At 38.8% G+C, this 16,886-nt stretch overlaps 1 protein-coding gene across 1 annotated transcript in view; it reads left to right on the plus strand.

Moving 5' to 3' along the window:
* PATJ (PATJ crumbs cell polarity complex component) overlaps positions 1-16,886 on the plus strand; it is a 358,255-nt gene that overhangs the window by 250,340 nt on the left and 91,029 nt on the right. The window contains exon 30 of the mRNA XM_039255282.1: positions 7,692-7,764. Coding sequence (XP_039111213.1) covers positions 7,692-7,764 — 73 coding nt within the window. The remainder of the gene's footprint in view (positions 1-7,691; positions 7,765-16,886) is intronic.

Below are 16,886 nucleotides of genomic sequence, written 5' to 3' on the forward strand. Positions count from 1 at the left end.
GGCTGAATGGATTAAGGGTAACTGAGCACTTAGTCCCTGAAATTTAAGCATCTGACACTGAACATCATAAAACCATAAAAGATTAAATGTTAACAATTGTTATTGTGCTTTGGTGTTTCTGCATTTATGCTATGTCACAGTGGTTCTGTTAGAAGATACTATCCCAGTTTTACAGGTTAAGAAGCCAAGATTTTAAAAAGTTGTTTTGTATCTTGCTTACATCTTAGTGATAGAATCTGACCTTTGCCTAGGTCTGCCTCGCTCTAGGTTTCTTGCCAGAATAGCATGGTTGTCTTATGCTACATGTAACAATGAATTTATGTTTTAATTGGGGCACAGTTTACATTCAGTGTAATAGATTTGAGGTATTCAGTTTGTTGTTTTGATGATACAAAATAGATACATGTGTAACCTTCACCCCCCAAAAAATATAGAACATTCATCCCAAAAAAGTTTGCTGTTGCTCCTTTCAACCAACACTTCCTGATTTCTGCCATCATAGATTAGTTTTGTTTTTCTTTTTAATTTTTTTAATGTTTATTCATTATCCAGAGAGAGAGACAGAGGGTGAGTGAGGAAGGGATAGAGAGGGAGACACAGAACCCAAAGCAGGATCCAGGCTCTGAGCACAGAGCCTGACACAGGTCTCAAACTCACGAACCATGAGGTCATGTCCTGAGCCAAAGTTGGCCGCTCAACCAACTGAACCACCCAGGTGCCCCAATTTTTTCTTAATTTTTAATGTCTATTTATTTTTGAGAGAGAGAAAGAGCATGAGCAGAGAAGGGGCAGAGAGACACACACACACACAGAATCTGTCAGCACAGAGCCTGATGCAAACTGTGAGGTCATGACCTAAGCCAAAGTTGGGCACTCAAATGACTGAGCCACTCAGGTGCCTCACAGATACCCCATTTTTAACTGTTACTGAACTTCATGTAGATAGAATGAAACAGAATTAATTCTTTTATGTCTGGTTTCCTTCACTTTACATAATTTTTTCAAGATTTATCCATGTTGTTATGTGTATCGATAGTCCCTTCAATTCCTGAGTAATACTCCAAACTATCAATATACCATAATTTGTTGGTCCATTCTCCTGTATGTAGACATTTGGTTTGTTTTGAGTTTTTAGCTATTCTGAATAAGATACACGCATGACTTCTAAAAATAATGATCATAGAATAAACTTGTATAGAGCACGTTTGAATTGGGATAAGCTCAATTATGTTTCAGTGAACTGACAACCAAATCTCAGGGGTTTGAAGCAACAAAGGTTTATTTCTTTATCATGTTACATATCCATCTGGGTTAAGCAAGGAGACTTTACTGTTCACTTTGGTCATTCAGTTACCCAGGACCTCATAGGTTCCATCTCAACATGTATTTCCATAAGTACCAAGTACTTGGTTCAAGAAGCAGCTCAACTTAAGAAAAGTACAAGCCAGAGGATTTTTGAATAGTTCTAATTACTATCACAGAAGAATATGGAGAGAATTACTCTCTGCTATATTTTTTACCATGCTATCTGCACTATCAAACATGATGACTATTTTAAAGCATTTTATAGCCATTATATCTGCACCAGGACTAGGTAATGAAGATATGACGCTCGGAGCTTACATACGAAAACTTGATAGAGTGAGCAAACCCAGAACCTTTCATGCTTCTTGCCCTAAGGAAAATTATGAAATAGCTTTAAGAGTAAATTGTGGCCTAGTGGAAGTTTTCCCTTAGGTGGGTCTGGGACTGTTAGCTTGGGTATGTAAGAGAAGATATATATGGCTCTGGGGCAGGTTGTTAAAATGGGAAACACTGTAGTGTAGTAGTTAAAACAGTGGGTTTTGAGACCAGACTGCCAGGTTTCAACCTCAGCTCTACTATTCATTTGCTTTGTGAGTTTGGTCAGGTTGCTTACTCTCTGAGTCAAATGAAGAAAATCATTGTAATTACCACATAGGGTTGTTATGCAAGTCACATGAGTTAATCCATGAAAAACATTGAGAACAGTGGTATATGGTTATGTTCCTGGTGACCGTGTTTTCCAAATCAAAGAATTGTGTTGTGTACTAGTTTTCTCTTGCTGTGTAACACATTACCACCAATTTAATGGCTTAAAAACACCTATTTATTAGCTCACAGTTCTGTAGATCAGATGTCTGGCACAGCATGACTGTGTATCACAAGGCAGAAATCAAAGTGTTGGCCATTCTAAGTTCCTGTCTGAAGTCTTGGAAAAAATTCAACTTTCAGGTTTATCCTAGTTGATGTCTTGTATGCCCTTGCTGGTTCTCAAATGAGGACTACTCTCAGCTCCTAGAGGCTATTCATATTCATTGCCACATGGCCTCCACCATCATCAAACCAGCAATGGTATTTCTTTTTGTTTGTTTGTTTATTTATTTTGAGAGAGACAAAGTGCAAGTGGGAGAATGACAGAGACAGAGGGAGACAAAATCCCAAGCAGGCTCCACACTATCAGTGTGGAGCCAGATGTGGGGATCGAACCCATGAAACTATAAGATTATGACCTGAGCTGAAACCAAGAGTCAGACACTTAACTTAACCGACCAGCCACCCAGGCATCCCCCACAATGGTATTTCTAATCTCTGACTTCCTGTCTTTGACCTCCAAGCATTCCTTAGGATTCCTGTAAAACCAAGTACTAATTTAGGAGATCAGGGTATTGGGGCTCTGGGAAGTGACATCTACAGATTTAAAGGACCCATGTGATTGGGTCAGGCCCAACCTGATAATCTTTCTTTGTCTTCTAGTCAGCTGCTGTGTAATATAACTTCATCATGGAAGTGAAATTGATCCTATTCAATATGTAAACCACGGGGCAAGAATCTTGGGAGCCATCTTAGAATTCTAACTGACACAAATACCAATGAGTGTGTTTTTGTAACAAAATAGAATTGAAATCAGGATCTAGAATATATATTTATGATAAATATAAGTATATTCTACAAACAAACTGAACTGGAGGGTGTTCCTAGAATCCGTTTGGAGAAAAACTAAATTAACAGTCCCTGTATAGTTAATTCCATTATTGTAATTGTCTATTTACTTTTATAGCTATATTCCTACTAATTGCTAATACCATCAAAGGCAGAAATGATGTTTTATTCAACTTTGTACCCATAGTATAAATATTTGTTAAATAAACTAAGTGTATTCAAAACAAAATCAGAGCTATATTATTGAGTTTACTTTAATTAGGAAATGCTAGGTAGCTTAAATTAAAAGAATACAGGGGGTGCCTGGGTGGCTGTTAAGCAACAGACTCTTGGTTTCAGCTCAGGGCATGATTTCATGGTTCATGAGACTGAGCCCTACATCAGGCTCTGCGCTAAGAACACAGAGCCTACTTCAGATTCTCTCCTCTCTCTCTCTGCCCCTTCTTATCTGCACCCCCCCCACCTCTGTACAAGTGCTTTCTCCCTCTTTCTCTCTCTCTCTCTCAAAATAAATAAACATTTTTAAAAAATAAATAAAAGGAGAATGTATCGTAAGAATATAAGGATGTCTCGGGGGCTCTTAAGAAGGAGCCATACAAGTAAGACTAAAGAAACCAGGGTGGAGGGGCACCTTGGTGGTTCAGTTGGTTGAGTGTCTGACTTCGGATCAGATCATGATCTCGCAGTTTGTGAGTTTGAGACCTGCTTTGGGCTCTGTGCTGACAGCTCATGGGGCCTGCTTTAAATTCTATGTCTCCCTTTCTGTCTGCCCCTCCCCTGCTCATGCTCTTTCTCTCTCTCTCAAGAATGAATAAATGTTAATAAAATTAAAAAAAAAAAAAAAAAACCAGGATGACTCCAGAGGTGTCAACAGAAGGGACTTCTCAACCACCCCTTTAACCTTGAGCATTTCAATTGTTATGATCTAGCTACTACACTCTTGATGTCTTTGTCTGTCCTAAATTTTGAGTCCCTGGGAAAGAATCTGATTAGCCCAAACTAAGACAGGTGTATTCCCCCTACACCCACTGAGGTTGAGGCAGACTGTCATTGTTATACAGTGTAGACATTGCTACTCTGGCCCATTCAAGGAACCACTGTGAGCTAGGCAGACACCCCAAGAAATGTCCCTTAACGTGACAAATACTGATAGCTGCCTGGCTAGAGGCAGTATACCATCTTTAACTAGTTGAAGCAGCTTGAAAAACACAGGGCATAGTTTTGATAGTTCTGCTTCCGTCTTTTTCCTGCTTTGTTAAGATCAATTTTATTTAACAGACATTTATAGTACTCCTACTCTCCATCACGTACCCTATTGCAAGCCAGGGGAGATGCAAAGCAATAAGATCCCATCCCTGGGCTTCGAGAGGGAGAGAGAACAGCACAGGTGATTTTAATAGAGCATGACAAATACAGTGACACAGACATATATATCCAGGGTTCTGTATTCTGGAAAACTAGTCTCACTCTTACCCATGGCAGCACTCCATTATCTCTCTCCACAGCTATTGAAGGTAATTATAAAAACACCAACAAGCAATTACAATTTCTGATTGTGTCCTGTATGGGGCACCTGGGCCTCAAAAACTTACACTCATTATATTGGAAAGGAAAGGTAAATTATAAAGCAAACAGATTTTATTCCTCTTGAGAATCACAAGAGAGAAAGGATCAGAGGGTCCCCAGAAGTCGTTCAGGTTGACTCCTTGTTGCAAGTGTGAATGCCTTCTTTCCTTTGGCTTCTCTCTTCCTACTCATTTCTCTTTAAAATTGTCAGGTCTTTGCTTACTTGATGTGGAGGTGTGTGAACACTCCTTGGTAAATGGATTATAAAGGATTATGAACTGTAACTTCTCAAAGCAGCTTTCTGCCCTCCATTGAGAGTAATTGTAGGTGTTCTAATTTGTGAGGTTTTAAAAAAAATTAATATAGAATTGAAAGACCATTAAAGTCCTACTCATTTGGAGAAAATCATTAAACTGTGAAGGGATAACATGGCTGATTTGAAGTAACTTGGTCCAGGTAGTCATGACTTTTCAGTAAGAATTTATGTGCAGCCATATTTTTAATGCCAGTAACCTTTGAAAGAGGTATGAAAAGCCATCTGCTTAATTACTGCCAAATATACTCTGCCCCATGAGCTCCAAGTCTGGAGCAGACGCGTCCTGTTGGCTTTCAGCTCGAAGCTAGAGCTGAGTTCCATTGTGCTATTCAGTGGAGGAAAATAAATGTGAAAAGGAATTACCACTTTGAAAATGCTGTTACTTACCCAAAGGTGACTGATTGTTTCTTCTGTGTATGAGCAAACTGCTGAGAAATGGATTGTACTCCCTGAAAAACAGTAACCACCTCTTAATGTAATAGTGCATGCTCAAGGCATCTGTGATGCTGTCAGAAAAAAATAGATGCATTCTTCATGTGCTGTGTCACTTTATGGTTCTAATCTTTCTCCCTTTTGCTTTGGTTAGGCTCATATGCTAGATAATCCAAGAATCTTAGAAGGTTAGAATAAGAAATGATACCTAGACTTCATCTCTTTATTTATACTCTGCCTAGTTCCACAAAAAAGTTTACATCAGCCTAGACTTCTTGCAGTTCAGTTCATTTAACAACTCTGTTAAATACAGACTGTTTGGCAGGGACTATCTGCCCTAGCTAATGTAAGAGACAGTAGGAAGGACATGGTTCCTGTCCTTGGAGTGCTTACCATCTAGAAGCACATGTTTACACATATCAGTTAGGTAAATTATGAAAGATAAGAACTATATATATATATTATATATATATTATATAAATATATTATATAATATAACTACTATTATATAGGGTGCTATATGCATACAATGGAGGTCCTGGAAGGCTTGTTTCAGTAAATGATGTGTATGGTCAGCTAGGGAGAAGAAATAAGAATATAAATCATACAAAGGATTGGGGCAATGGGCAAGCGGAGTGGAAGGGAATAAGGCTAGCTAGTACCCTGAGGTGGATGGAGCTTGGCTCAGCTGAGGAAGGGGAAGAAAGCTTGTTTGGATGGACTAGAGCCAAGTGAGCCAGAAGAAGAGAGCAAGCCAGAGATGGAGACTGGGACAGATTGCTCAAGGCCTTACAGCCTCCCTAACCATTGTGGACTTGATCCTAAGTATAATAAGCCATAGGAGGATTTTAAGCAAGGAATAGAATATAATCAGATTTATGTATTAACATAATAATGCTGCTGGGTGAAGAATAGATTGTAGAAAGGATGAAGAATGTAAGTAGGGAGACCAAATAGGATGCTCTTAATTGTAACTCTGGTGAGAAATGATAATAGTGGAAACACTCAAGACACAGTTTGATGGTAGAATTAACAAGGATTCTTGGTTGGATACACAGTTGAGGGGTTAGAGGTTTCAAGAATGACTCCCCAGTTCCTGGTTGAACAGTGGGGCAGATATTGTTGATATTTACTCAAGTAAAGAGTGTTGATCATGGAATCCTCTGGCAACTGATAGGGATACAGAGATCTATTTTATTTGAGATGTTTGTAAGTCATCCAGTGGAGGTAGAAAGTAGGAGTTAGATATGTAGATTTTAAGCTCAGTAAAAGACCTGGGCTAACCATATGAATTTGGAAACCATCAATATATAGTTAGTCTTTTGACGTAAGGGAGTAATTCACTTAATTGAGGTTACTGAGCTCACACTGGAGAAGGATGGGTGGTTTAGAAATTTAATAAGGAAGACAATTCAGGTAAAGGCAGTGGTATGATTAAATCACCACAGCAGGAATGACATGGACCAATGTATCTTTTTCCTATTGGTGAGAAGTGAAAAATACCTTGGGGTGGAATTTTGAATGCCATCCCAAGCCAGGTAGTGGCTATCCTGGATATACTGGTCATATGGAGAGAGATCCGCAAACAGTCTTAGAGCTCTGCGTACCAGGAAGAAGCATTTTTGTGATTTTCCTTGGTTTATGGTGTGAAACCTAAAGTCGAACTTCACATAAATCTTCAGATAATTATTACTGGTTATACGTCATGAGTGAATAGTAAAGGTTAGATCTCTCATGGAATCACTGCCTATCATTTGCAGGTAAATGTCGTGGAAATAGGCCCAAATAATCAGAACTGGTGTTCTAGGAGTTGCTCTGTTTCTGTGACCCTGGTGATGAAGTTTTAGCCCCCACCTTCTCTGTTCCCATGAGGATGAGGAGGAGTGGAGTTAAGCCCACGTCTGTCTGGATCTCTGCTCTCCCCATCCATCACTCCTCCTCACAGTGTCCGCCCATGCAGGCCTGTTATACACAACCCATCACTTTTCATTTGTCAGAACAAAGTTAGAAGCCAAGTGAGGGGCTGGGAACCTTTCCAGTTCAAAGAAGAAAATGCTCTGGACATTAATGGGCCTAGAGGTTACACACGGCCGTTCGAAAAATTTATACTTGACGGTGCTAAAAGAGTTGAAGTCTTTCCAAGGTGATCTTCAGCAGCACCTGACTTGCTAAGCAGGGTCTAGCTAACCCCTAGCATCATCATTCTCTGTCACTAATAACCACATCTTAGTGTCCCCGGGGTAATACATCCCTTCTCGTGCTTAATAGGTTTGCATGCTTAAAGACAGTACACATCTGTACATATTTTTTATTCTAAGGTGCTGTGTATGCGTTTTCAACAGAGGAAATGATTGTAACTTGAGCCAGAAACTTAGCATTCGGTATGTACTGATTCTGCCTATTTTCACATCCACAGAAATGAAGATGCAGTCAATCAGATGGCCGTTGCTCCGTTTCCATTACCATCAAGTTCCCCGTTGCCTGTTGAGGTAAAATGACTCCTTATGAGCTTGTTATGACTTAGATAGATTATTTTTTCCAATTCTAGCATTCTTTGATTTTCTGTACCTGCTATTCCAAATTCATAGAATTTGTTAAATAGAGAATTTCACTAACTAGAAAGTATTTGAGGTACGATTATAAAGTAATGTCAAAGATATTAGAACTTAAAAGTATTGCCTTCCTCAAAGTACCTTAAATTTTCCTCTAGATCTATAATTTGTCCTAAAGAGCACTTCAGAATTTATTAGAAAAAATTATCTTTTTAAAGTTTGTATTTAAATTCCAGCTATTTAACATACAGTGTAATGTTATTGTCAGGTGTACAATTTATCGACTCCACAATTCCATTATAACACAATTATAACAATTGTTGCTTATCACAACAAATGCCCTCCTTAATCCCATCACCTATTTCACCATCTACCCACACCCACCTCCCCTCTGGTAAGCCTCAGTACCCCTTTCTTTATGTTTTCGAAATACTTTCATACCTATGGTCACAAGTATCTTTAAATAATTAATCTGTTAATGGAGAAATTACTAGTACAAGATTGCCATCACATTGATCTAGAGGTAGACAGACATACATTAGATAGCTAACTAGCTATATAATCAAGTGTCTCTTCACCTGAGGGAATATTACATTCTCTTTACATTTTTTTAATTTTTAATTCCAAGAAGAAAAAATACTTTCTGTAACTAGTCAAACCATACAGAATTATTAGAAGAAAAAGTTAATTTTCCTTTCCCTACCTCCCCAAGGAAGTTAATATTTACTGTTTAGTATCTTTCCATATTCTCTCCTTTTCTTCTAAGACAAAAATAAACAGCTATATGTGAATAGTGTCTCTTTTAGTAAAAACCTGATTGTATAGTACACATAAGCATTTGATGAGTGCATATTATGCATCAAACAGTCTTGGGTATTAGAGACATAGATGTGAATAAAACAGAAGCTCCTTGCTGTGATTCAGCTTACATTCTAATAAGGAAATTAATGAGTAAATACGCCAAGAGAATTATCAACAGTGGTCAGTGACTTGGAGAGAATTAAAATAAGGAAAGTAGCTTGTGATCACTTTTGTTGGTGTTAGGGTAATCCTCTTGGACAGGTGAAATGTAAATGAGATCAAAAAGATAAGGAACCAGACAAAAAACAAAGGGGGAGAGCTTTCTTTGCAGAAGGAACAGAAATAACTCTCAAGTGAGAATGAGCTGGGGCGTTTGAGGGATATGGCTGGAGGCATATTGGGAACCTGGGATATTGGGAACCTGGGGACTAGTATGGAGCAAGAGCTTTATGAGTCAGAGTAAGAAGTTTGGGTTTTATCCTATGTGTGTTGGATGCCACTGAAGGGTTTGTAATGAGGTGATGAGATGACTTGATGTACGGTCCACGAGGTAGAGGATGGACTACGGGAAAGTAAAGGTAATACACTAGAAGGCGTAAGCCATCCTGAGGCCTGATTGCAGTTAGATGAAGATGGTGGTTTGGTATTGGAGGTAAAGAAAAGTGAGTGGGTTTTTGGTGTTTTGGATGCTGAGTCAGACTTGATTGATTAAATGTGGGAGTTGAGGGGAACTCATGAATAAACCTAGATTTTTGGCTTGAGCAATTAGGTGCATGGTGGTGCCATTTTTTACAGTCTGTTGAAGAATAGTTGTTCTGGGGAATCCTGGGTGGCTCAGCCGGTTGAGTGTCTGGATTTGGCTCAGGTCATGATCTCATGGTTCATGGGTTCAAGCCCTGCATTGGGTTCTGTGCTGACAGCTCAGAGCCTGGAGCCTGTCTTTGGATTCTGTGTCTTCCTCTCTCTCTGACCCTCTCCTGCTCACACTGCCTCTCTCTCTCTCAAAAATAACTAAAAATACATTGGGAAAAAAATTTTTTTAAAAAGAATAGCTGTTCTTAAACAGAGAAGTGGAAATTAAGAGGTTTATTTTAGATAGGTTGAAATGCTTAGCATACAGGCTTCTGGTATAGATTCTATTCATTTTAAAATTTTTATTTTATTTTTTTGCTGAATATAATGGCCATATTTTTTCTTTTATAGTTTATTGTCAAGTTGGTTTCTATATAATACCCATTGCTCATCCCAACAAGTGCCCTCCTCCATGCCCATCACTCCCTACCCCCAACAGCCCTCAGTTTGTTCTCGGTATTCAAGAATCTCTCATGGTTTCCTCCCTCCCTCCCCAACTAATTTTTCCCCTTCTCCTCCCCTATGGTCCTTTGTTAAGTTTCTCCTGTGCCACTTATAAGTGAAAACATATGGTATCTGTCCTTCTCTGCCTGACTTATTTCGCTCAGCATAACACCCTTGAGTTCATCCACGTTGCTACACATGGCCAGATTTTGTTCTTTCTCATTGCCATGTAGTATTCCAATGAATAGATAAACCACATCTTCTTGATCCATTCATCAGTTGATGAACACTACGCTCTTTCCATGATTTGGCTATTGTTGAAAGTGCTGCTATGAACATTGGGATACATGTGCCCCTATGCCTCAGCACTCCTGTATCCCTTGGGTAAATTCCTAGCAGTGCTATTGCTGGGTCATAGGGGAATTCTATTCTTAATTTTTTGAGGAACCTCCACACTGTTTTCCAGAGGGGCTGAACCAGCTTACATTCCCACCAGCCGTGTAGGAGGGTACCCATTTCGCCAGCATCTAGAGTCTCCTGATTTGTTCATTTTAGCCACTCTGACTGGCGTGAGGTGGTATCTCAGTGTGGTGTTGATTTGTATTTCCCTGATGAGTGATACTGAGCATCATTTCATGTGTCTGTTGGCCATCTGGATGTTCTCTTTGGACAAGTGTCTATTCATGTCTTCTGCCCCTTTCTTCCCTGGATTATTAGTTTTTTGGGTGTGGAGTTTGGTGAGTTCCTTGTAGATCTTGGATACTAGCCCTTTTTCTGATATGTCATTTGCAACTATCTTTTCCCATTCCATCGGTTGCCTATTAGTTTTATTGATTGTTTCCTTTGCCGTGCAGAAGCTTTTTATCTTGATGAGGTCCCAATAGTTCATTTTTGCTCTTGATTCCCTTGCCTTTGGGGATGTGTCGAGTAAGAAATTGCTGCGGTGGAGGTCAAGGAAGTTGTTTCCTGCTTTCTTCTCTAGGGTTTTGATAATGTCCTGTCTCACATTCAGGTCCTTCATCCATTTTGAGTTTATTTTGTGTATGGTGTAAGAAAGTGATATGGTTTCATTCTTTTGCACGTTGCTGTCCAGTTCTCCCAGCACTATCTGTTAAAGAGGCTGTCTTTTTTCCATTGGATACTCTTTCATGCTTTGTCACAGATTAATTGGTCATACATTTGTGGGTCCAATTCTGAGTTCTCAATTCTGTTCCATTGGTCTATGTGTCTGGTTTTGTGCCAATAATGGCCATATTTTAATATCCTCTATTATTTCCAACTTCTGTTAATGATCCTTTTTTTCTCATTAATGCATAATAATGCATAAATATGTCTAGTATAAAGATACTAGACACTCTCCATGTATCTGTTGTTTACCCCTGCCCCACACACCTTGGTCTCCCTGACACTTATGTCTTTCTTCCTATTGTTGCTTCCATCTGGGTTGACTTTCCACCTCCTCCTTATTAATTCACAACCAATTATTTCTTGAAGGATTGCTTTTTGCAAGACTCCCCCAGGGGCACCTGGGTGGCTCAGTTGATTCAGTGTCTGACTCTTGATCTCAGCTCAGGTCTTGATCTCAGGGTTGTGAATTCAAGTCCCATGTTGGGATTCTGTGCTAGACATGAAGCCTACCTAAAAAAAAAAAAAAAAAAAAAAAAAAAANAAAAAAAAAAAAAAAAAAAAAAAAACAATAGAGCACCAAGTTTTCTATCATTCAAAATAAATAAAATAATGCATAGCACCTGGAATATAATAAATGTTGAAATGTGAGATATTATTATGACCAACTTCGTCTCACATCTTTCCCTTCAGTAATCTTAACTCCCTTCATAGTTAAATAATATTCATAGTTCATTTAAAAAGTAAAAATTATCCTTTGTGTGATGTCACCCGGGCCTTACAGAAAAGAGGATCCCATTTATAATTGAGTTTCTCAACTAGGATTATGTTGCTTGTAGTTCTCTCACCAGCTCAACATTTTAAGAATGTAGGACTATATGCACCACAGTAAATTGTATACTTCTTGCAGGCTGGCCTACTATCTTCTTGACCACTGTCTTGGCTCAGGTCATGATCTCACACTCTGTGAGTTCGAGCCCCACATTCAACTCTCAGCTGACAGCTTAGAGCCTGGAGCCTGCTTTGGATTCTATGTCTCCCTCTCTCTCTGCCCTCCTCTGTTCATGTTCTGTCTCTCTGTCAAAAGTAAATAAACATTAAAACAAAATTTTTTAAAATATTTGTTGAATAAGTGAATGAGGTGAACCATATTTAGGCTTTTCTACTGCATCCTTGATGCTTCATTTCAACGTTGTATACTTCTTATTGATATAATTTATTCTACTACTTATCAAATATCCACTTTGTAGATCATGTACAAAGTGTCTTACCTCAAGGAGCTTCTAGTCTTATAAGGAAAATATGACATGTATATTACTAAAATAAGGTATCCTAAGAGATAAAGTTTAAGACGAGTTCAGAGAGGGGCGCCTGGGTGGCTTAGTCGGTTAGGCATCCGACTTTCACTTAGGTCATGATCTCGCAGTTTGTGGGTTCGAGCCCCGCGTCGGGCTCTGTGCTGACTGTCAGCTCAGAGCCCGGAGCCTGTTTCAGAGTCTGTGATTCCCTCTCTCTCTGACCCTCCCCTGCTCACGCTGTCTCTCTCTCTCCTAGAAATAAATTAAAAAAAAAAAAATTAAAAAAAAAAAAAAGACGAGTTCAGAGAAGATGAATAGTATTTCCTGGTAAGCTATTTCTGATGGGTAGAATGGATTTTAAAATATGAATATGATTAGATAAGAATGTGGGAATAGGACAAACAAAAACATGGAACTGAGAAAAGTCAGGTTGTGGAATGGGGAAAAGAGTGATAGTATGTGAAAGGGAGTAATAAAAGATGGGGTTTGAAAAATAAATTGAGATCAAATGAGAGGCTTGAATTTAAATCTCAGAAAGTTTAGGGGTGCCTGGGTGGCTCAGTCAGATAAACGCCCAACTTCGACTCAGGGCATGATCTCATGGTTCATGAGTTCAAGCCCCGTGTCAGGCTCTGAGCTGTCAGCACAGAGCCTGGAGACCGCTTTGAGTTCTTTGTTTCCCTCTCTCTCTGCCTGTCCCCTCAGTTGCGCGCGCTCTCTCTCTCTCAGTCACTCACTCAAAAATAAATAAACATTTTTTTTGAAAAATAAATCTCAAAAGGTTTGAATTTCATGTATTAGGCACTTGGAGTTGTTGAAGGCATTTTGAACAGTGAAATGGTCTGATCAGGGCTCTACTTCAGGTAGGTTAGTCTAACAGCATGTCAAGGATATCTCAGAGAGGGAAACCCAATTAGGAAGCCACTGTTGTGATCTTGGAAGAGGTTCTCAAGGCTCAAGTATACTTGGGTTGTAAGATATTCCATTCCTCAAGAAAGCACTCTGAATCTTTTAGAATATCTATAGAAGTAAGAACCTTAATTTTTTTCTTTTTCTTAGAAGTCGTGCTTTTTTGAATACTAAATGATATGAGGCAGGCTCATAAAGAGTGGACAAGTTGATTACCCAGGGAGTGCCATTAGCATAATTCCCATTTTATCTTTAATTGTACATTGCCTTCCTGGAATCCTGAATAGGCTAGAAAATATGCTCAGGATGGGGTAGAAGAAAGAAATTCAATTTGTCACATCTAGTCAACATGACTTTGCAGAAAGAAATATTTGTGAATTTAGGCTGGCAATGAGATGAATAAATCATCCTGTGGTTTTTTTGGAAGAGAACATTGAGTTTGGGAAATATGGGCATGATAAAATTGAAGCCAACATAAGCTTTATTTTTAAAAAACTTTCATTTGTATAAAGGAGGTATTGTTACTGGATTTTTTGGTTTTGGGTTTGTTGTTGTTGTTGTTTGCTTAGTAAAATATTAAAAGGGAGCGCCTGGATGACTCAGTCAGTTAAGTGTCCAACTTCAACTCAGGTTATGATCTCATGGTTCATGAGTTTGAGTCCCCCATCGGGCTCTGCACTGACATCTGAAAGCTGCTTCAGATTCTGTCTCTCTCTCTCTGCCCCTCCACCTGCTCGCACTCTGTCTCTCTCTCTCAAAAAATAAATGAACATTTAAAAAATAAGAAGAATTAAAATAGCTATATTTTTATATATTAATATACTGTTTTGTCATGCTAAATGAGGAAGTAAGGTAGGGAACACCATGAAACATTTAACAGATCAAAAGTTTGGTTTTTCCAACAAATACCATATGACTTCACTCATGTAGAATTTAAGATACAAAACAGATGAACATAAGGGAAGGGAAGCAAAAATAATACAAAAACAGGGACAGGGACAAAACACAAGAGATTCGTAAATACAGAGAACAAAGTGAGGGTTTCTGGAGGGGTTAAATGGGCAAGGGGCACTGACACTAGTTAGGATGAGCACTGGGTATTATATGTAGGGGGTGAATCACTGCACTCTACTCCTGAAATCATTGTTGCACTATATACTAACTAACTTGGATATAAATTAAAAAATAAATAAATACATTTAATTAAAAAAAACCAATTTTTTAAAAAGTGTGGTTTTTCCAATCTACAGTAACATCCTTAACTAATTTTATTGATAACCTCTCAAATAAAAGCAAATTCCTGCTCTTAAGATCCTCACTGTCTAGTCAGGGAAAGCTATAGGTAAGTAGTGAGTATGAAAAAGATTAAGTAGTATAAAAATAAAAACTGTGATTACTTTCTTTGGATTTTGGAGGACCCCAGGAAAGGAGTTTAGGGAGTTTAGACCTTCCTGAAGGTTTGGAAAGAACTTCTCTGAGGATTGAACGGCATTTCTTACCAGCCTTTTTTTTTTTTTTTTTTTTTTTTTTTTTTTTAATTTTTTTTTTTTTTTTTTTTTATGAGACTGGATTTTTCTTTTCATTCACCTTTAAAATATAATTGACCCTAGAATCTACTGTCTGTGATCTTCATGGGAAAAGGTCATTCCCCTTGAGCAAGCTTGGCTGCACAGACAACTTTGGACAGGTGGTTTGAGGATCAGCAAGAAAGGAAGGAAGGGAACACCCAGCTCTCCAAATTAGCTGAATCATTTCGGGTGTCACTGGGCCACCGTCCACCAGCCAGATGGTCTTCAAACCACCGTGATAGAATTGTACTTTGGAAGTCATGCTTGCTGACCTATTTTCTTCTTCCCGTCTCTGACTGATTCCTGATTTCTAAGCTCCTGGTCAGCGGGGTATCTTAAAGGTTGCCTAACACATGTGAGCCATTCTGTTTTCAGAAAAGAGCCCACATTGTTTTGTTCTGTGCCTCATTTAAGGATGAAAACTCTTCTATAAATGTTAACTCTCCTAGGAAAGTACGTGTGTTATTGCTAACCTTTCTCATTTCCAACCTCCTTTTTTACCTGACTCCTCTCCATCTAGATTTTGACTTCAAATCCTCCTCTATAGAACCATCTCAAACTAAACCAGTAACTAAAAACAGGAAGAGCATTAGAAAGGGGTTCATGGTAGAGTTAAAAAAAAGCATTGACTTTGAAATGAGACAGACCTAGGTTGAATAAAAAGAAGGCTCAAAGGAAATGATTGAGGCACAGATGTTAGATTCAAGGATGTTTCAGTCTCATTAGGGAGATCAATTCCATACATATATAATTAGGATACAAATTAAGTGACTTAGGAAATTCAGGAAAAATGTTAAGTGAGGTTAGAGGAATAAAAGGTGTCTTCCAGATAAGCAGAAGGAAAGGATTTATGGAGTAAGTGACATTTGAGACATGGCTTTGTGTGATAATTTTGTAGGTGTAGATGTAAAGGGTATTCTTTTTTGTTTTTATCCAAATCTTTTTTTCTTTTTTTAGGGAGAAAGGGTGCATGAGAAAGAGAGAGAATGCATGCGAGTGTGTGCACACAAGTGGGGGGAGCGGGGGTGCAGAGACAGAATCCCAGGCAGGCTCCACACTCAGCACAGAGCTCAACCTGGGGCTCGATCCCATGACCCTTGTGACCTGAGCTGAAATCAACGTCACCCAACAGTTGGACACCCAACCTACCAAGCCACCTAGGCACCCCTAAATCTTAAAGGATATATAGACCATTTGCAATTGAGACTGCCTTGCCCATGTTTTCTTACACTTTCAAAGTTGTAGCATCAAACAACTGGTTTCTCCCCAACTTTAGTATTCTTTTGATAAAGACCAAGAAGATCTGGGATGCCTGGGTGGCTCAGTCGGTTAAGTGTCCTACTTCAGCTTAGGTCACGATCTCATGGTTCGATCTCACGGGGCCTGGGTTCGAGCCCCGCGTCGGGTTCTGTGCAGTCAGCTCAGAGCCTAGAGCCTGTTTCAGATTCTGTGTCTCCCTCTCTCTTTCTGCCCCTCCCCTGCTCATGCTCTGGCTCTCTCTGTTTCAAAAATAAATAAAAACTATAAAAAATTTTATAAAAGAAGAAAAGACCAAGGAGATCTCACTTCTATGCTCATATTGCCGAGAAATGTAGGATTCCTCTGACTTATTTAAACATCAGTTTGCTTTCCCCAAGAAGATATATCATAATTAAAAGAATGGCATCAGCTGACCACCATTCTGATGACAGCCTCCTTTCATTTGGGATCAGAGGAAGTGGCTTTTTGCAGTTACTAGAGGAGCCACCTATGTGTTTTGTTCTATAACTGAATGTGCCGTAGTTACAAACACTAAGTTATTTGGGGCTTTAAAGGTTTTCCATAGACTAAGTACTAATTTTTGAAAATATAATTCATTTCTTCTGAATTTTTCTGCCTCTAGAACTTACTGTCTAAAATGCTGAAAATCTCTATATTGCCAAGCTTTGTTTCTTAACTTGGGCATATTTATTTTATATAGTGATTTCTTGGTTACCCAAAATTCACTGAGAAGAGTGTATTCTACCTAATGAAAATTTCTGGTTAACAAATGCTAAAACAGTGTTTAAAAACTAATGGTCTA

The sequence above is a fragment of the Hyaena hyaena genome, unplaced genomic scaffold (genome assembly GCF_003009895.1).
Source record: "Hyaena hyaena isolate Hyena2069 unplaced genomic scaffold, ASM300989v1 scaffold_521, whole genome shotgun sequence".
NCBI classification, from domain to species: Eukaryota; Metazoa; Chordata; class Mammalia; order Carnivora; family Hyaenidae; genus Hyaena; species Hyaena hyaena.